This window comes from Rhincodon typus, chromosome 27, assembly GCF_021869965.1.
Source record: "Rhincodon typus isolate 14 chromosome 27, sRhiTyp1.1, whole genome shotgun sequence".
In the NCBI taxonomy this organism is placed as follows: Eukaryota; Metazoa; Chordata; class Chondrichthyes; order Orectolobiformes; family Rhincodontidae; genus Rhincodon; species Rhincodon typus.
The window spans coordinates 13,449,775-13,470,393 of NC_063358.1; the positions used below are offsets into that span (position 1 = coordinate 13,449,775).

The window sequence follows — 20,619 nt, forward strand, 5'->3', positions numbered from 1 at the left end:
CTCTAGCCCTACAACGCTATGCAACATTTGTCCTAATTTTTAATCACACCATCATTGTCAGTTATATCTTCAACTACCAAGATCTTAAACTCTTGAATTTCCTCCCTAAATCTCTCCGCATCTCACCTTCTTTAAGTTCCTCCTTGGATGCTTTACTATGTCAAAGTCATTGTATAAACATGAGTGGGTCTTGATTGTTCTTGTAATTTGTGTTGTGCTACTATTCTTTGCATGAATTGGGGACCGGAAGAATTGATATTATCACTCAACATGTGAAGAGAGGGGAGTTGTCTGGGATGAGTTAGGAGGAAAATTTTATCTAATGCTGTTATATCCTGCTTTAGATCAGGGAATGCCTCCCACCGCAGAGTTGCACATCTGGCTCAAGGAAGCTCGGAATCTCCTCCCAATCCGATCGAAGGGCATCAACTCTTTTGTCAAATGGTAAGGTAGTCTTTCATTTCATGGAGTTTATTCTTCTTTTGTGTTGCTGGAAAAGCTGGAATTTATTGTCCAATCATAATTCCTCTCTTGAACTATTGCAGTCCATGTAGTGTAGGTCAATCCATACTGGTGTTAGAAAGGAATTCTAAGATTTTGACTCGGCAACAGTGAAGGAATAACCACATAGTTCCAAGTCAGGATGGTGTGAGGCTTGGAGGGAACTTACAGATGGTGGTTTTCCCATGTACGTGCTATCCTTCTCCATCTAGTTGGTAAAGATTGTGGGTTTAGCTTTTGTAGAATCATTGGTGAGTAGCTGGGGTGCATCATAAGATGATATGCACTGCACCCACTGTGCATCAGTGGTGATGGGACCCATGGAAGTGAATGTTTAGGTTGATGGATATGGTATTGATCTAGTGAGCTGCTTTGTCCTGGATAATATTGAGCTTCTTGGGTGTTTTCCCACATGCGGTTAAGTGGAAAACATTCCATCGCACTCCTGACTTGTGCCTTGAGGATGGTGCACTGGCTTTGGGGAGTCAGAAGGTGAACTACTCACCTCAGAATTACAAGCCTCTGGCCTGTTCCCATTGCCAAGCATGGTCAATGGTACCCCAAGGATGTTGATACTAGGGGATTCAATAGGTTGGTCATAAATCATTGGTAATGCCAAGCTGAAATTATGGAATTGATAAAGCAGCAGAGAAAATCAAGGAAAGGACTTAACTTCTGGTGCACCTGTTCTCAACTGAGCTTAATTCAAACATTAATTCAACCCTTTGAGTGCCATTTGAATTAGGCTTTTATTGGTATCCCAGTCTGATTAATTAACAGGCTGTGGGAATCTGTTCCCTGAGATTACAACTCACCCACTGTCCCATGGCCTTGGCCTTCCTCTGAATCTTGACAAATATTCTGCTGCAGGTCCCAGAAGTACAGGTACATGCATGAATCAGATTTTGATACTGTACCAACACACAGCACTCCAACGTCTATTACTTCTGAGCTGGAACCCTGAATTCAGTGTGGTTGGGCTGTTGTGGCAACATGCATTGTGATTGAATTAATGTGCAATATGCAGTGTGCCAGAATACACTGTAACTGAGTGCTACCAATAATTTTTTTTGAATGTTGTGTGACTGACTCCTGTACCATTGCTTTGTTATCAGTTATATTCTCCCAGATGTCAACAAGTCCAGCCGACAAAAGACCAGAGTGATAAAGAACAATTTGAATCCTGTGTATAACCACACAATGGTATATGATGGCTTTCAAACAGAAGACATGAGTGAGACCTGTGCTGAGATCACTGTCTGGGACCATGACACATTTTCCAACCAGCTTCTTGGAGGATTGAGGCTAAGTCTAGGAACAGGTAACAGAGACAGTTTTCTTCTGTTTGTCAAGCATATGAAAATTAAAATTATCTTTGGTATGTTTGGGAAGAATCTCTGACCATGTCTTACAGGCTGAATTAATAATGTGCAATGTTGTTTCTTCGGTCTCTATCCATTTGTACTTAATATTGTAGTTGGATTTCCACATAGGTTGCAAGACTGTAACTTTCATGTTAAGAGTGGCCTTACCTTTGAAATAGGCAAATGTTCTATTTAAGGTGGTGGCAATCAGAGTGTTAGATAAGCAGGACAGGAAGGAACATGACAACCACATAACCTAATATTTTCATTGAGGCAGGGTTTATGGGCTGCTTCAAAAAAGAGAAGAGAGCAAGATGCAAGGAATGTTAGGTACGAATTTCCAGAGCACTTTTAAAATTGAGGTGTTTAAAGTGGTGGATGAGCTGTTGATTTTTCCATGTGTTGTCAAGCTTCTTGAAGTTACACCAGTCCATATATGGGGAGAGTATTGCATTACATTCTTGATTTGAGCCTTGCAGATGGTGGAGAGGATTCAGAGAGGCAGGAAAAGAGTCATTTACCTCAGGATATGCTCCCTCTGGACTGCAGTAGCAACCACGACAAGTAGAAATTATTTTTAGATAATCTGTTTGGACATGTTATGACGTACCTTCTGGGGTTGGTAGGAAATGAACTCGAGCTTCTGATCCAGAGGCAGGCAAACTACCACAGCGCCACAAGACTCCTAGTTGTCCCACCCCACAACCCTCAGGATTCTAGTGATTATGCAAGGAACAGTTGTAATCCAAAACAATGACAGAAGGTGCTGGTGAACCTCAGCAAGTCTGGCAGTAGCTAGAGAAACAGAGTTAATGCTTTGAGTCCAGCTGGACAAGGGTGGCAGTTATACTGATGATAGGGTTGGGGTAGAATAGGGGAAGGAGTGAATAGAATGCATGGTGATGGTGCCAAGAGGAGAGGGTGAGGGGGTAAAAAAGCAGAAGCAAGCCAAAGTATTGTTGATACTAAACTGATGAGATTGAGATAAATGCTGGTTGGGGTGCTAACAAGAAGTGTGAATGGTTAACAATGTGCTGTGCTGTGTGCAACACATTCAAAACAGGATGTAGGGATGTGAAAGTAGGTAATGATATGGAGGAGGGTGTTCACATTCTGAAATTGTGAAATTCAATGTTAAATCTTGAAAGCTGTAAGGTACCTAGGCAGCCACCCGAAGGTTGCAGGAACAGCAATTCATATTCCGCTTGGGAACCCTGCAGCCCAATGGTATCAATGTGGATTTCACAAGCTTCAAAATCTCCCCTCCCCCTACCGCATCCCAAAACCAGTCCAGCTCGTCCCCGCCTCCCTAACCTGTTCTTCCTCCCACCTAGCCCCTCCTCCCACCTCAAGCCGCATCCCCATCTCCTACCGACTAACCTCATCCCGCCCCCTTGACCTGTCCGTCCTCCCTGGACTGACCTATCCCCTCCCTAACTCCCCACCTACACTCACCTTTACTGGCCCCATCCCCGCCTCTTCAACCTGTTTGTTTCCTCTCCACCTATCCTCTCCTCTATCCATCTTCTATCCGCCTCCCACTCTCTCCCTATTTATTTCAGAACCCCCTTCCCCTCCCCCTTTTCTGATGAAGGGTCTAGGCCCGAAACGTCAGCCTTTCTGCTCCTATGATGCTGCTTGGCCTGCTGTGTTCATCCAGCCCTGCACCTTGTTGCCTCAGAAGATGAGGTGTTGTTCCTTTCAGCTTGCATTTAGCTTTGCTGCACTGCAGCAGGCCCGAGTCTGAAATGTGGCATGGGAACACTGTGATATTTTGAAGTTGCACACAACCTGAAGCTCAGGGTCATTTCTACAGACAGAGTTTAGGTGTTTGGCAAAGAAGTCACCTGGTCTGTGTTTTGTGTCCCCAATGTAGAGGAGACTATATCGAGCAGCAGAACAGTAGACTAGATTGAATGAATAAAGTGCAGGTAAATCGCTGCTTCATCTGGAAGGTGGGTCTGAGACCTTGGACAGTGAGGAGGGAGAAGGTAACCAGGCAAGTGTTACACCTGTGATTGTATGGTAAGTTGCCATGAAGGTATGAGGAGGTGATGAAAGTGGAGGAGTGGACCAGGGTTTCCATAGGGAATGGTCCCTGTGGAATGTTGACATGGGAGGGAAGGCTAAATACATGTCTGGTGGTAGCATCCAACTGGAGGTGACAGTATCATCCTTTAGATGCAAAGCCTGGGCTGGAAAGTGAGGACCTTATCATTGTTGTGGGAAGGAAGGGAAGGGGTGATGGCAAAAGTACAAGAAGTATGTGGGACACGGCTGAGGCCTTTGACAATCACAATGTGGGAAATCCTCAGTTGAGGAAGAAGTGGACATTTGAGGACCCCTGCAGAAGATGGCATCATCAGATGTGACAGAGACAGAGAACTGGGAGAATGGAATGGAGTCTTGCAGGAAGCAGGATGTGAGAATGTATAGACAAGATAACTGTGGGAGTCGCTGGGTTTGTGACACCTATCAATGGCCATACCATCCATGGAAATGGGAATAATCCATTTGAGTTTCTGTGCCACAAACTCATGTGCTTGATGAAAAGCAGTTTAGCACTGTGTGGAGAGGGTGAATGTTGTATACGTACTTGACTCTCCTCACCCTGTATGACTGCCAGTCATTTTCTGCCACTGAGTGATCTTGTGGGAAGGGGTTATGTTTGTGGTGATTATAACAAGGTCAGCCAGATGGACATCATAGAATATAGAGTTCACTGATTTGGGCTGATATTCTGGTCCAATTAGGGAGCCCTGGCTGACAGATAAGAACAGGACTGTCAGACATCCTGACACTCTAACAGCTGGCTCTTAGGGAGCTGGATCAGCGTCAAGGACTCTCCACGTGTACATAAAGGGTGACTTGATGACAGGATACCAGACTCTCTGGAGTTATTTCTATGTTCACACCCGCTGCCCTGACCACCACCTTCCACTCGTGCTGATTTGGTTCTGCTCAGAACCCACTGCTTTTCCACATAGAGGTGGTCTTCCTCCTGTGGCAACGCTAGAATGCTGAAAATCTTAAAATGGGGCAGCAAGAGCTATATGTCAAACAATAGATTTCACCAACCTTTCAACAACAATAAATCCATCAATGCACTGGTGATAACTGCCTGTTTAAATGCTGCAGCAGGGACCAATCACTACCAACAAGAACTGCAGTTCCAATGCCAAAGATTATAAATGAATTTAACTCCAAATATGTTGCTGAAGTCAGGGCGTTTATGACTGGACGAGACGTTTTCCTGCTCTTAACACCAGCACTGTCTGTTTCCTCTGTGGGTTCTGAGGCACATAACAGATCTTTACATATAGGTCCTGACATATGAATATCTACACATGTCAAAGCCATTCATTGTATGTAAGATGTTTGACACAATTCTCAAATATGTCATTAAAATAACAATGTACCTCTCCACTTTCCACATTAAAGGTACCTCCAAATTATTTGTTTTTCAAATGCTGTCGAGGAGCGGACATTTAATGATTTTGTGTAATGTTTTTCATAACTGTTTCCACTCAACATTTGTCTGTGTAATTAATGTAGAGTCCTGCTGCTCACAGATAATCTCTGCCCTATTATAGGTCTCAGCTATGGGCAATCTGTCGACTGGATGGATTCAAACGAGGAAGAGATTTCTGCATGGCAAAAAATGCTTTCTGCACCTGGGCAGTGGACGGAGTCCATGTTACCACTCAGACCCAACATGAATTCTATGGAATTGTCACAGTCTGCAAAATAATTTACGTCTCTGTGAACTAACCTGTCCTTTGGTAATATTCTGCGTAGGTCACAGGGTCTAAGATGCAGAACTAACTTTATTCAGACAAATTTAGGAGCTGGATTGAGGAGATAAATTTCTGAGCATTAGAATTTTGAGGTTAAGAGCTTGACCCTGACTATTGGGTCTGTGAAGAACACAAGAGTTTCAGGATTAAATTTGAAAAGATAGCAATGTGAACTGTATCCATCTGGTAACATGTTGGTACCTCTATATTATTGGGTTTTTGTGAAGGGTCTTGGACTTTTCAGAGCACTACAGTAGAGCCTAGATTAGAGAATAAGGCCTTGTAGGCTTTGCCAATCTTGCTTCCACCAAACATGCAACAAACATATTCTCATCAGCCATTACTATGTAACATAGAAAATAGGTGTTGAAGTATGCCTTCATCCCATCAAGCTTGCTCTGCTATTCAACATGATTGTGTTTGATCCTCTACCTCCCCAAATGACTGTGCCTTTAGTGTCTAGAAATCTCTCTTTCTTCAATATATTCAATGACTTGGCCTCAACAGCCTTATGTAATAGAGAATTCCAAAGGTTCACACCACCTGAGTGGTGCAATTTCTCTTCATGTCAGTCCTAACTGGCCTACCCAGTATCCTGATACAGGGGAAACATCATCTCTGCATCATCTGTATTGGACCTGTCAGAATTTTTACATTTCAATGAAATCCCTCTTGTTCTTCTAAGCTCCAGTGAATAGAACAGAGAACAGTACAGCACAGGAATCGGCCCTTTGGCCCACGAAGGCTGCACCGACACAATGCTTTTCCAAATTAAAACTCTATTGCCTCTATGATCTCTGTATCCCTCTATTCCCTGCTATTCATAAATCTGTTAAGATGCCTCTTAAATGTTGCTAGTCTGTGACCTCCATTACCTCCTCTGGCACTGCTTTTCAGGTACTACCACCCGCTGTGTAAAGAAAAAACTCACATCTCCTTTAAACTTGCCTCCTCTTACTTTAACCTTATCACAGTATCATAAAATGCCTAAAGGCCTGGCTTTCAACCTGTAATGCAATTAACAAAATGTGGTATTAGACCCCATTTACAAACCCATGCAGAACAGAACTGGAAATGACAACTTAACAGACCGGATCATGTAAATACCAAGCAGAGTAGAACAACATCACTTCATCGGAGGCCCACTGATCATGTTACCTAGTATGGTGATGAAGTGTCTGTACAATAACCAGCCAGCTCAGCAAGCAAGCCAACAACCTAATGCCTACAGTGTGGAAGCAGGCCATTTTGCCCATACAGTCCACAACAATCCTCCAAAGAGACCTACTGCCTCCTACCCTATCCCTGTAACCTTGCATTTCCCATAGCTAATCCACCTAGCTTGCACATCTCAGGACACTGTGAGCATAGTCAATCCACCTATGTCCCCTAATAATTGACATTTGTACGCTGGGAAAAAGACTCTGACTATTCATTCATTCATGCCTCTCACAATTTTGTAAACTTCTATCAGGTTGCCCCTTATCTATCAACATTCAAGTGAAAACAAATCAAGTTTGTCCAGTCTCTCCTCATAGGTAATACATTCTAAATCATGCAACATCCTGGTAAACTGTTTCTGTAACCTCTCCGGATCCTCCTATCTGTCAATTCTCCGCCCAAGTCTTCAACCTATCTATCTGCTGTTGTATCCTCTGGCAATCCTTCTTGCCGTCTCCCCAATCTTTGTGTCATCCTTAAACTTACAAGTTTAATCAGGCCACCTACATTGTCCTCCAAATCATTTATGTATGTTACAAACAACAGAGGTCCCGGCAGAAATCCTTGCAGAACACCACTGGTCACAGATCTCCAGTCTGAAAAACACACTTCCACCACTACTCTATATGTTCTAAGACTAAGCCAGTTCTTTGTCCATCTAATCAGCTCATTAGGGATCCCATGTGACTTCACCTTCTATATCAGCTTGTCATGAGGGACCTTGTCAAAGGCCTTACTAAAGTCCATACAGACCACATCTACTGGCTTGCCCTCAATCATCTTTGTCACTTCCTCAAAAAAGTTGTTTGTGAGAAATGACCTTCCCCTCACAAAGCCATGCTGCCTACCACTAATAAGTCCATGATAACACAGTGTGGAGCTGGAGGAACACAGCAGGCCAGGCAGCATCAGAGGAGGAGGAAAGCTAACGTTTCGGGTCGGGACCCTTCTTCTGAAGAAGCGTCCCGACCTGAAACGTCAGCTTTCCTGCTCCTCTGATGCTGCCTGGCCTGCTGTGTTCCTCCAACTAAGGGTCCCGACCTGAAACATTAGCTTTCCTGCTCCTCTGATGCTGCCTGGCCTGCTGTGTTCCTCCAGCTCCATACTGTGTTATCTCAGACTCCAGCATCGGCAGTTCTTACTATCACTAATAAGTCCATATTTTTCCAAATGTGAATAAAACCTATCCCTAAGATTTTTCTCCAATAATTTCCCAACAAGTAAGGAGAATATTCAACCCAATCTCTTTTCAAAAACAATCCTGCCATGGTTAATACTGCTGCCTTACAGCGCAAAGGACCCAGGTTCAATTCCACCCTCAGAGGACTGTCTGTGTGGAGTTGGCACATTCTTCCTGTGTCTGTGTGGATTTCCTCAGGGTGCTCCAGTTTCGTCCCACAGTCCAAAGATGTGCAGGTTAGTTGGATTGACCTGCTAAATTGCCCATAATGTCCAGGGATGTACAGGCTAGGTGGATTAGCCGTAGGAAATGCAGGGTTACAGGGATAGGTTAGGGGGGTGGGTCTGGGTGGGATCCTCTTCAGAGGGTCGGTGTGGATCCATTGAGCTGAGTGGCCTGCTTCGTCACTGTAGGAATTCTGCCATTCCATGAAAACTAAATACAATACTCCAGGTGTGATCTGGCCAAGGCCCTGTATAGCTACAGCAAGACATTGTTGCTCTTGTATGCAAAAACTCTTACAATGAAGGTCAACATACCTTCCTAACTGCCTGTTGAACTTGTATGTTTGCTTTAATTGACTGGTGTACGAGGACATCCAGGTCCCCCTGTTAAACAGCATTTTTCCAAATTATCACTATTTCAATAATTCACAACCAACAATTATTATCACTATGATTGTAATAGTGACAATAATGCCATTCTGCTCCTTACCAAAAGGGATAAATTCATATTTATCCATGTTATATTGCAACCACCATGTATTTGCCCATTCGTTTGTCTAAATTATCCTGCAGCCTCTTTACCACCTCCTCATTACTCACAATGCCATCTAGTTTTGTCATCAGCAAACCTGGAGATATTATATTTGATTCCCTCATCCAAGTTGCTCATACATATCATGAATAGCAAGGGCCCAAGCACTAATGCCTGCAGTACCCTGTTAGTCAGCTCCTTCCACTTTGAAAAAGACCATTTATTCCTGCTCCCTTTTTTATCTTTTTGCAAACCAGCTTTTAATCCATGCCGGTATAATACTCCCAATCCTATATGTTATAGTTTTACACATTAACCTCTCGTGTGAGACTTTGGTCAAGCTTTCATATTTTAAGCTTTTGATAACAAGGCAGAAACATTCTCTTTCTGACTATTTCCTCCTCAGCTCTCCCCAGAGGAAGCATACTGGTAATAATTCCTTAAGTTTTCACCAGCGATCTGTCCTTCATTTATTAATCAAACAGCTTCACATTGAAAGTTTTAAAAAAAGATCTTTTTTACCAGAGAACATAATAATTTCTATAAAGCCCTTTTGTTTCCTGAACCCATTCAATTAAGATAGGGAAGCCCACAGTTTCAAACGAGTTCAATGTGTGAAGTTGGTTGATTTTAAGTAGATCTTGGAAATGATTTAATTAAAATTGGTGTCCATTGGACAAACACAACCTCAGAGCTTCTCCTGGGTTAAGGTCACTTCTAGCCATCCAAGAAATCTGCAAACCTCCAATTCTGTCATTTAAGTATACCTGAATTTTCTCACCTCACCAAAGGCAGCCCTGTCTTCAATTATCCAGGTCCTAAGCTCTAAAATTCCAGCACTAAACCTTTTCTTCCTTTCCAGCTGCAACTTATTAGCTGTTTGACCAAGTTTTTATCTTAAATATCTCTTCCTTTGGCTCAGTGTTAATTTATGTCTGTTTGAACCTACTGTGAAGCACCTTGAGACATTTCACTACGTTAACAGCTGAATACAAATGGAAGTTGTTGTATTGTACATCCTCCTGTCACACAACTGCAGAACACATTTCTGCACCTGTTGTTTTTGTTTGAGATGTTCATTGATTTTTTTTTGAACCACAGACCTTCTCCAAATGGCTTAATCGTATTTTTATGGCATTTTATAAGATAGAATGAACTTCATTTCAGTTATTTCTCTGAGGACGATATGGAGCTTTCAACCTCTCAGTTCAACACCTGTGTCCCAACCCGATGGCCAGTGACCCCAGTGGGGACCCCATTTTCAGACTACAGAGACTTGGACACCTACTCACCTCCCAATTTTTTTTTATCTCTAGCATATTTATCTCTGAACTTAATAACTTAGTGTTTGTTAAACCACCTTAGCTTCCTGATTTGGTATTTTATACAAGTATTTGTGAGTGAAATAAATTAAATACCTGGGTGAAGTTACTTGTGTAAAAATTATTTCTTATATTCATCATCAGTTTTCTGGTAAGTCCAACTATCATGTGGACTTTGGCTCAAGGCCAATTCAGTCTAAACATTTAATTAGTCATCTTTACTGTCAGTTATCATAATCTATCAGCAAAGCTGTAGATACCATGTACAGTTAATAGTTGCACAATGGTTTTAATTCATTCTTGCTTATATTGAACCTTATGCATATTTCATTTGTTGAAAGGATCACAACTAAAGGTTTATTAACTGAAATGCTGAATTAGACAAATATGCTGCTCCCCATTGACACCAGACTTTTTCCAGGGTAAGTAATCCACCTTCCTCAGGGAGTGCATTGGAATCATGCTACCAGCTTTCTGATCTTGTCACCTTGCATCAAAGGAGTCATGATCAAGTTTAGTCCTCATGTGGCATTAGGTAGCATCTCTTGGGTGTGTTGTTTCATTGTTTACATATGCAGTTGCTATTATAAATGGGAACATATGAATTTATACAGAATTTCAAGCATAGATCATTCACTCAACAAATCTACGTTGTTATTTATGCTCCACGCAAAACTCATCGTACCCCACGTCATATATCCTTATCAGCATATCACTGACAAAAGCAAGTACTCATAATCACCCTGAATCTGCCCCCTCCAGCACAATTCACAGAAGGCCTGTGTCTTCACCAATCTCGGTGTATCACCATTCCATCTGAGCAGTAAAGCTATCAGGGAAGAATTGACTTCTTTCTGCGGAAAATGACATGTTCATTCCTTCCACTCATAATGCCTGGATATGTCTATGCACTGGAGTCTCAGCTATCAGCCTCAACTCATTTCCTTACGAAGAAAGATTCAGGAATTTGCATCTATACTTCATATTTTTAGAGAATGAAATGAAATCTCATTGAAACTTACAAAATTCTTACAGGGCACAATATGGACATAGATAGGCTGATCCCCTGGTTAGCGACTCTGGAGCCAGGGTACATAATCTCAGGACCAGGGTCAGGCACTTTAAGACTGAGATGACAAAGAATTTCTTCACTCAGAGGATGGTGAATTCTCTACTGTATAAGGATCCGGGAGGTCAATCATTGGGCAGGTTCAAGACAGAAATCAATAGGCTTCTGGAGACTAATGACACCAAGAAATTTGGAGATAGTGCAGGAAACTGTCCCTTTGTAATATTGAGCAAAACTTAAAACCAGGATGAGCTTGGTCAGGAATTCCACTGGAATATAATGGGAGAACACAGCCAGACACTTTTCATCGCAACAGTAGCCCCAATCTACCCTGTTGCAGAACAGATTTCTACCTTATAATCCTCCAGCTGCTATCCAAAGATCATAGAGATAGCAAGAACTGCAAATGCTGGAATCAGAGTCAATACAGTGTGGAGTTGGAGGAACACAGCAGGTCAGGCAGCATCAGACGAGCAAGAAAGTTGAAGGACTGGGTAGGGGGCAGGGAGCTGAGAAATAAATAGAGGGAGGTGGATTGGGACTTGGGGTAAGTAGGTGGGATGGTGATAGATGGATGCAGGTAGGGGGTAGTGGGGATTGGTCAGTGGGATGAGTGGGATGGATAGGTGGGAAAGAAGATGACCAGGCAGCATCAGAGGAGTAAGTTGACACTTCAAGTTGGGATCCTTCTTCAGAAATTTATGAAGAAGGGTCCTGACCCAAAACGTCAACTTTCCTACTCCTCTGATGCTGCCTGGCCTGCTGTGTTCCTCCAGCTCCACACTGTGTTATCTCTGATTCCAGCATTGGCAGTTCTTACTATTTCCAGGAAGATGGATACGTTGTGTCAGGTCAAGGACGCGGGGATGAGAGTGAGGGTTGAACATGGGATAACGCCAGGGTGGGCAGATTTTGGAACTGGTGAACTCTATGTTCAGGCCTTCGGGCTGTAGACTCCCAAGTCGGAATATGAGGTGTTGATCCTCCAGTTTGTGTGTGGTTTGTAGCACTGGAGGAGGCCCAGGATGGACATGTCACCAAGGGAGTAGGAGGGGGTGTTAAGATGATTGGCAACCGGAAGGAGTTGTTGGTTACAATGTACAGAGCTCAGATGCTTCACGAATCAATCAGCAAGTCTGGTCTCAGCGATGTAGAGGAGGTCACATTGGGAGCAACGGATTCAGTAGGCCAGGTTGGAGGATGTACAGGTGAACGCCTGTCGGATATGGAAAGTTGAGTTGGATGCGGAGAGGTCCAACCTCTGCATCCAATGCATCATCCTCTGCTACTTCTGCCACCTGCAATCTGACCCAACCTCCAAAGAGATATTTCCCTCTCCACCCCTATCTGCCTTTCATGGTGACTGCTCACTCCACGACTCCCTCGTCTGCTCCACACTCCCCACCAACACCATCACACCCGGCACCTTTTCCTGCAATTCCAGGAGGTGCTACACCTGCCCCTACACCTCCCCTCTCACCTCCATCCAACGTCCAAGACAAACTTTCCATATCGTACAGGGGTTCACCCGTACATTCTCCAACCTGGTCTACTGAATCCGTTGCTCCCGATGTGGCCTCCTCTACATCGGTGACACCAAGCACAGACTTGGTGACCGATTCGTGAAGCATCTGCGCTCTGTACGCTATAATCAACAACACCTTCTGATTGCCATTTTAACTCCCCTCCCACTCCCTTGGTGATATGTCCATCCTAGGCCTTGTCCGGTGCCACAATGATGCCACACGGAAACTGGAGGAACAACACCTCGTAATCTGCCTCAGGAGCCTGCAGCCTGATGGCCTGAACATAGAATTCACCAGTGTCAAAATCTCCCCACCCCCGGCCTCATCCCATGTCCAACCCTCCCTCTCATCTCCACCTCCTTGACCTGACACAACCTGTCCATCTTTTTTCCTACCTATCCACCCCACCCTTCCCACTCGCTAACCCCCACTACCCCCTACCTGCATCTACCTATCACCATCCCACACCTCTATTTATTTCCCAGCCCCCTTCCCCCTTCCCAGTACTGATGAAGGGCCCCGACCCGAAACATTGACTTTCCTGCTCCTCTGATGCTGCCTGACCTGCTGTGTCCTCCAGTTCCACATTGTATTGGTCCAAATATCATAGATGCTTTAAGTTTGTATCAATTGAATTCCTCCTGGTGCTATTCCATATTCCTCCAAATGCAATCTTCCATGATGCCATCATGGTAGCTAATATTCATATAGCTGGTATCAATCCAGATAGATGGAATCATGGGAGACATGCAGTGTAAAGAGCAACACCTCATCACTGACCAAATGGCGGTGGTCCTGAAAACAACCTCCAAAGACACTGAACAGAGATCAACTGAATGCCCTCAATGTCAATCATGCAGTCACCTGCTCCTCAGTAAAAAATGAGAGATGATAAAAGTGTGACTAAGCCATTTGAGGCCTGTGACTAGCAGTGTGCCACAAGGATCGATACTGGGTGGACAGTTTCCATCATTGCATGATTTGGATGTGAACATAGGAGTATGATTAGTAAGTTTACAGATGACACCAAAACTGGACGTGTAGTGGTCAGCGAAGAAGGTTACTTCAGAGTACAATGGGATCCTGATCAGATGGGCCAACGGGCCGTGGAGTGGCAGATGGAGTTTAAATTAAATAAATGTGAGGAGCTGCATTTTGGAAAGGCAAATCAGGGCAGGACTTATACACTTAATGGTAAGGTCCTGGGAGTGTTACTGAACAAAGAGACCTTGGAGTGCAGGTTCATAGTTCCTTGAAAGTGGAGTTGCAGATGGATAGGATAGTGAAGAAGGCGTTTGGTATGCTTACCTTTATTTGTTAGTGCATTGTGTATAGGAGTCGGGAGGTCATGTTGCAGCTGTACAGGCCATTATTGGTCTCCCTGCTACAGAAGGATGTTATTAAACTTGAGAGGGTTCAAAAAAATTTACAAGGATGTTGCAAGGGTTGGACGGTTTGAGTTATAGGGAAAGGCTGAATAGACTGGGACTATTTTCCCTGAAGCCTTGGTGGCTGAGGGGTAACCTTGTAGAGGTTTATAAAATCATGAGAGGCATGGATAAGGTAAATAGACAAGGTCTTTTCCTTAGGGTGGGGAGCCCAAAACTCAAGAACATAGGTTTACGGTGAGAGAGGAAAGATTTAAAAGGGACTTAAGGGGCATCTGTTTCACGCAGATCATGATACATGAATGGAATGAGCTGCCAGAGAAAATGGTGGAGGCTGGTGCAATTACAACATTTAAAAACCATCTGAATGGGTATATGAATAGGAAGGGTTTAGATGGATATGGGTGAAATACTGGCAAATGGGACTCAATTTATTTAGGATATCTGATCAGCATGGATGAGTTAGGGTGAAGGGTCTGTTTCCGTGCTGTACAGCCTTATGACTCAATGACTCGATTTGCCCTCGACCTTGGGACACACTAAAATTTATTGTAGGAGGTACATCGCTTCTCCACTCAACGTCTGAGGAGGCCATTGAATAGAAAACAAAATGATCAATCTCATTGTAAGCTTTTCCTGTATACAAAGATGGCACATATTTCTATTAATTTCTCCTCTTGTGGCTGTATAGCTTTCCCTTAAAAGTACGCACACTGATCACTTCAATCATTTTATCTAGCAGCAAATTCCATAATTTCTTTTGTGGGTGATACATTCTCCTGAATTCCCTGTTATTGAATTTGTTAATGACTATTGAAGCAGGATAATAAACAAAATTTGTCATTAATTTTAAATATCCATAGAACCTGTAATATTTTTACAAATGCTTGCAAATAACCTTTAAGAATGTGTATCAATTGTTAAATAGATCAATTACAATCCCCTTGGATAATTAGAAAGGCTGCATTTATGAATGCCACAACACCAGGGGGAGCACGTCTTGCACATGCCTATAGGCGGTGTCTGTGGCAGAAAGGGAGCAATGTTTTTAAGTAGAATTGGTGCTTTATGTCAGTAACTCATTTTATCAGATTACATTTGGATAGATATCCAAAATCAAGTTTTGAAACGCAAACTGAAATTTGCTATTAAGAATCATGCTAGGACTGACTGTTCCCCAAAATGTTCTGTTCATTTGCCAGTCATTATTAAAATTTTCAATTGAAATACATCAGGATTCTTTTTTGTTCCAATTATTATCAAAAATGCTTCATGAAATATTAAATGTATGGGCTTCTTCCATCTTGCACCATTTAATTAATGTTTACTATTTTCTACAAGTGTGTTTTTTCAGTAGTTGGGCTCCCACAAGAAGTCTCTTTTTGCTTTATATCATTCTTGTACCACAATTGTGCAATGTCTTGAATCTAAAAAAACCATTAAAATAAGTAAAACTCTCATTGCCCAAGCTGGGACTCAAAATGATGACTCTGAGATTAAAAAGCCCCATTAAATATCAGGTGTGGTACCAGGGAATTGGAGGATTGCTAATTTTTTAATTTGCATTTAAAACAAAGGGACAGTCTGAATAATTATAGAACTCTCAATCTAACCTCAGTAGTGGGTAAATTAATGGAATCAATTGTGAGACATGATACTTATGGCACGATGGCTCAGTGGTTAGCACTGCTGCCTCACAGTGCCAGGGACCCAGGTTTGATTCTACCCTCAGGCAACTGTCTGTGTGGAGTTTACACATTCTTCCCGTGTCTGTATGGGTTTCCTCTGGGTGCTCTGGTTTCCTTCCACAGTCCAAAGATGTACAGGTTAGGTGGATTGGCCATGTTAAATTGCCCATAATATCCATGGATTAGCCATGGGAAATGCAGAGTTACAGGGATAGGGTAGGGGGTTGGGTCTGGTTGGCATGTTCTTTGGAGGGTTGGTGTGGACTTGATGGGCTGAATGGCCTGTTTCAACACTAGGGATTCTATGATAAGCTGTGACTTCGAAAAGTGTGGATTAATCAAGGATGGTCAGCATAGCTTTGTTAAGGAAAGATTGTGTTTGATTTACTTTACTGAATGTTTTGAGAGTGTGATATGTAGAATTGATTAGGGTAGTGCAGTTGATTTTAGCAAGGCTTTCAACAAGATCCTACATGGCAAACATTTTTTTAATAAAAACGCTTGAAGTCCAAGGGAATGTAACTAAATTGGCTCAGTGGCAAGAAACAAAATGTAGTTGATGATGAGTTATTTTGAGACTGGAAAACAGTTTCCAGTGGGGTTCCACAGGGCTTGGTCCTAAGTTCTGCTTCTTGTTATATATATTGAGGATTTGGATCTAAATGTACGGGCCATGACCAAGAATTTTGCAGATTACACAATAATTGACTGCTTGGTTGATAGCAAGGTAGATAATTGTAGACTGCAGGAAGATGGCAATGGACTAGTCAGGTGGGCAGAAAAGTGGCAATTAGAATTCATCCTAGAGAACTGTGAGGTGATCTATTTGGAAAGGTCAAATAAGGTATCAGAACACACAACTAAGGAAGGATACTGAGAAATATCATTGGCAAAAGACAGGAGAAATGCGCAAAGTCATAATGTACATTCAGACGGATGGGTGGAGGCTCCTTTCTGCATTGTAACAATTCTGTGATTCTGTGAAATGACGGATCTTAGAGTCCACTGATTCCTAAAAGTAGTAGGACAGGTTGATAAGGTGGTTAAGGATATTAGCCTAGGTGTAGAATACAACAGCAGTGAGATTATGTTGAGTTAGGCCTCAACTTGGGGACTGTGTGGATTTCTGGTCACTCGGTACAGAAAGAATATGTTTACACTGGAGAGGGTACAAATATGGGTCTATAAGTGGATGTTGCCAGGAAAGATTGAATAGGCTGGGGCTTTTCTCCTTGGAACAGAGGGGCTGATCAGAGATTTGATTGAAATGTATAAAATTGTGATGGACCTAGGTAGAGTAGACATTTACCTTAGCAGGGAGGTCAGTGACTAGGGGGCATAGATTTAAGTGATTTGCAGCAACATTATGGGAGAGATGAGGGAAAACGTTTTGGTGCAGAACGTGTGGGATCCGGTACGCATTTTTAATGCCTGAAAGGGTAATAGAGGCAGGAATCTTCAACGGATTTAAAAAGTTTATGGATATACACCTCAAGTGCTGTAACTTGCAGGGCTAGGTTTGAATTTTAGTAAGTGAGATCGGGCTGGGTCACAAGATCCGAGGCAAAATCTGTTAATGCCTCCATGACTGAGTTAGAACAGCCATTGCTTTCACTGAGGAGTCGCAACAGTTTTCAAGCACTGAAATATGGTTGCAGTGGGGGGGAAACAAAAAATTGGGAAGGATTGTTCCAACCCTACGAGAAAGTGCTCGCTGATTACTTTGGTTGATCGCTGACGCTGTGGTCGGATTGTTCAGTCCTCCAGGGCTGCAGGTGGCGCTACAGTTGGCGGACTGCTGCTGGGTTCAGTTGTCGGTTCTGCTCCCTAGCGTTAGTCACCGTTGGGATGCTGCTTATGGCGGCTTTCCCATCCCGGCTTTCCCTTGTGTGCCTGCTGCTCGTCTCCTCGGTTCTTTTGAACCTGTGTTCAGGAACACCGGCTTCGGCCCCGGAAACTGAGGCGAATGAGTCCGACAGCTCGAGAACTTATCACAGTAACAAGAGCAGCAAGGCCTTCCCGGTGGTGACCGTCGACTTCGGTCATGTCAGGTCCCCGTTCGTTGTGGCGCTGTGGATCCTGTTGGCCTCCGTCCTGAAACTAGGTGGGTGACTGGGGCAGGTATGTCCTGGCGGTACGGTGTACAGCAGCGGACGTAGGCTGATCCTTTCTCTGTCTCTCACTACCACGACCTCTCTTCCCCGCGCCCCCGAAACCCAGAATTTTACACCGCCGGTGTCCGTTCGGCCCGTCATCTGAGAGCCGGCGCTGGCCCATTCCTTGCATCTGTACTTTTTTTTTCCTTCCCCTCAAAGGTACAGTCTCAGGACCAGAAACTGATCATTTAAAGAGTGAGGTGAAGATAATTCACTTCATTCAAAAGGTAGGGGTCAGCATTTGGAAGTCTGTGACCCGGTATGTTGAAGATCCTTCATTTTATCCTGGATGCAAATGTATTCAAACTTTTTTTTGGTTTTGAGGGAATCGAGAGATATGGGGAGCAGGTGAGAAAGTGGACTTTGAAACCCAAGATCAACAAGTGTTGTACTGAGTTGTGGAAAAGGATCATTGTGCCATATGGTCTACTCCTATTCTTGTACGTGACTCTCTACTATTAGGTATTCTCATTAAACTTCACCCACATCATCAGTGGCTTGTGTGTTATTTCTGGACACTGTTAAATTCCAGTAGATCACCCCTAGCCATCTCTTAGATTGTGAATATTCAGTTTTCGAGTGTGGCTGTTGTGAAAATAAGGAGCAATAAAATATCTGGTCACATCCATCCAGCATTGGTATATGCATAACATCCTCAAAGAAGTGGTGGAAAGTATGACGGCAGATTCAGGAGGATGGCCCACCAAGAACACTGCCAGTCATTTGGCACAGTGCCTCTGCGAGACACTTTTGGCCAGTACTGTCGTAGAGGTCTGAGGTTGGATTAGAGAAATGACTGAAAGAATTGGAGATTACAGATACTGGCAGCATTTGCACTGGCAGGATTCCTTTGGGTGCATTTGTCCCATGTGCCTGCTCCCCTCAGCATGTAGTGTATTTCTGCATATGTGGACATGGCATTTATCTTCGGTGAGCAGGATTAATGAGTGGAAACTGGCTTAGTTTCCTGTGTTTTGAGTTGGCTGCACCTTGTTCTAACAATCTTATTAAACTATGCAGAATTAGGAATTGCTCCTTAGATTTCTTTCATTTAAAAAAAGTTTTATTTTGCAGTTTCACAAAAGAAATGTATAAAGTTTGCACATTTTATCATGCAGTAGTTCAAATTTGTCATTGAATGAAGTGCAGTAGAGTTGACATTCTTCTATAGTGTATTTAAGAAGCCAAACTATAGATAGAATTCTAAGTTATAATTCCTGTTTTATGCCAGACATCCTCCTGGAATGTATAGCTTGCGTTACAGAGCTGCTTGACAAAAACGAAACGTTCTTTACAAAGGCGTATTCCAGAAGCACATGAGCACTGGTTTCCTCCTACTGCAGATGCCCTGAGGCCAGGATACAGTGGCAGAGAAACATTATGTGTATGAAGAAATTGATAGGATGATTCCTTCTGATCACGACCTTCCTCCAATCACCTTAAAATTATGCTCCCTTGTAATAGTCATTTCCGCCCTGGGTAAAAGTTTCTGGCTATCCACTCTATCAATGCCTGTCATCATCTTGTACACCTCTATCAAGACACTTCTCATTCTTTTTCATTCCAATGAGAAAAGCCCTAGCTTTCTCAACCTTTTCTCATAAGACCTGCCCTCCAGTCCAGGCAGCATCCTGGTAAATCTCCTCTGCACCCTCTCTAAAGCTTCCACATCCTTCCTATAATGAGGCGATCAGAACTGAACACAAAATCCCAACTGTGGTCTAACCAGGGTTTTATAGCGTAACCATTGTAGCATAACCTCATGGCTCTTAAACTCAATTCCCCTGCTAATGAAAGCCAACATACCCATACGCCTTCTTAACAACCCTATCAACTTGGGTAGCAACTTTGAGGGACCTATGGACGTGGACCCCAAGATCCCTCTGTTCCTCCACACTGCCAAGAATCCTGCCATTAACCCTGTATTCTGCATTCAAATTCGACCTTCCAAAATCAATCACTTCGCACTTTCAACTAGTTCTTCAAGAATGTTATGTGTACACCACTGCTGGGTGGATCTGTGACCAGAGATGTTATATTGCTTAAAATTTTCATGATGGACAGGCAGCGCACAGCATGGTCCAACTGAATGAAGCATTCTGTGGCAACATAGTCAGATCTATCATCGTATTTATCTAGAGAATGAGAATGCACTATGTTCACATGGACATTTTATGCAAATCTCTCAAGGAGGGATAAACTTACTCAATGCCATCCTGATGGTCACCTTTGTGGGTTGATACATTTATCTGTTCGTAGGCCATCGGAGCACAAACACCAAATACTATTGAAATTCTGTCTGTCCCAGTGTTGTGAAGGATGCATCTGGCTATGTTGCCAAAGAGTGTTCCATCTAATTTGACTCTGCTGTACCACATATCTTCATGGAACAGTTTGCATGTAACATATCTTTGACCGAAAGATCATCTGGCAGTGGTTTGGATGAACATTACTGTGCAGCAGTGGTTTATGGGCAGATCACGCTGCGTAGTGCAACACTGAGAGCACTTCTTGAACGATCCCTATATGTTGAATGAGATAGTAGGAACTGCAGATGCTGGAGAATCTGAGATAACAAGGTGTAGAGCTGGATGAACACAGCAAGCCAAGCAGCATCAGAGGAGCAGGAAAGCTGACGTTTCGGGTCTAGA

The 20,619-nt window shown here is 43.2% G+C and overlaps 2 protein-coding genes across 3 annotated transcripts in view; both read left to right on the forward strand.

The window, feature by feature from the left end:
- Positions 1-6,754, forward strand: part of LOC109914579 (synaptotagmin-like protein 2) — a 56,027-nt gene extending 49,273 nt beyond the window's left edge. For both annotated transcript variants that reach the window (XM_048613165.1, XM_048613166.1), the window contains exons 13-15: positions 345-444; positions 1,617-1,822; positions 5,459-6,754. In XM_048613165.1, the coding sequence (XP_048469122.1) occupies positions 345-444; positions 1,617-1,822; positions 5,459-5,616 (464 nt within the window). In that variant the 3' untranslated portion in view covers positions 5,617-6,754. The remainder of the gene's footprint in view (positions 1-344; positions 445-1,616; positions 1,823-5,458) is intronic.
- A 10,855-nt stretch (positions 6,755-17,609) lies between these two features.
- Positions 17,610-20,619, forward strand: part of slc9a1a (solute carrier family 9 member A1a) — a 44,613-nt gene continuing 41,603 nt past the window's right edge. The window contains exon 1 of the mRNA XM_020514167.2: positions 17,610-17,916. Coding sequence (XP_020369756.2) covers positions 17,661-17,916 — 256 coding nt within the window. The 5' untranslated portion in view covers positions 17,610-17,660. The remainder of the gene's footprint in view (positions 17,917-20,619) is intronic.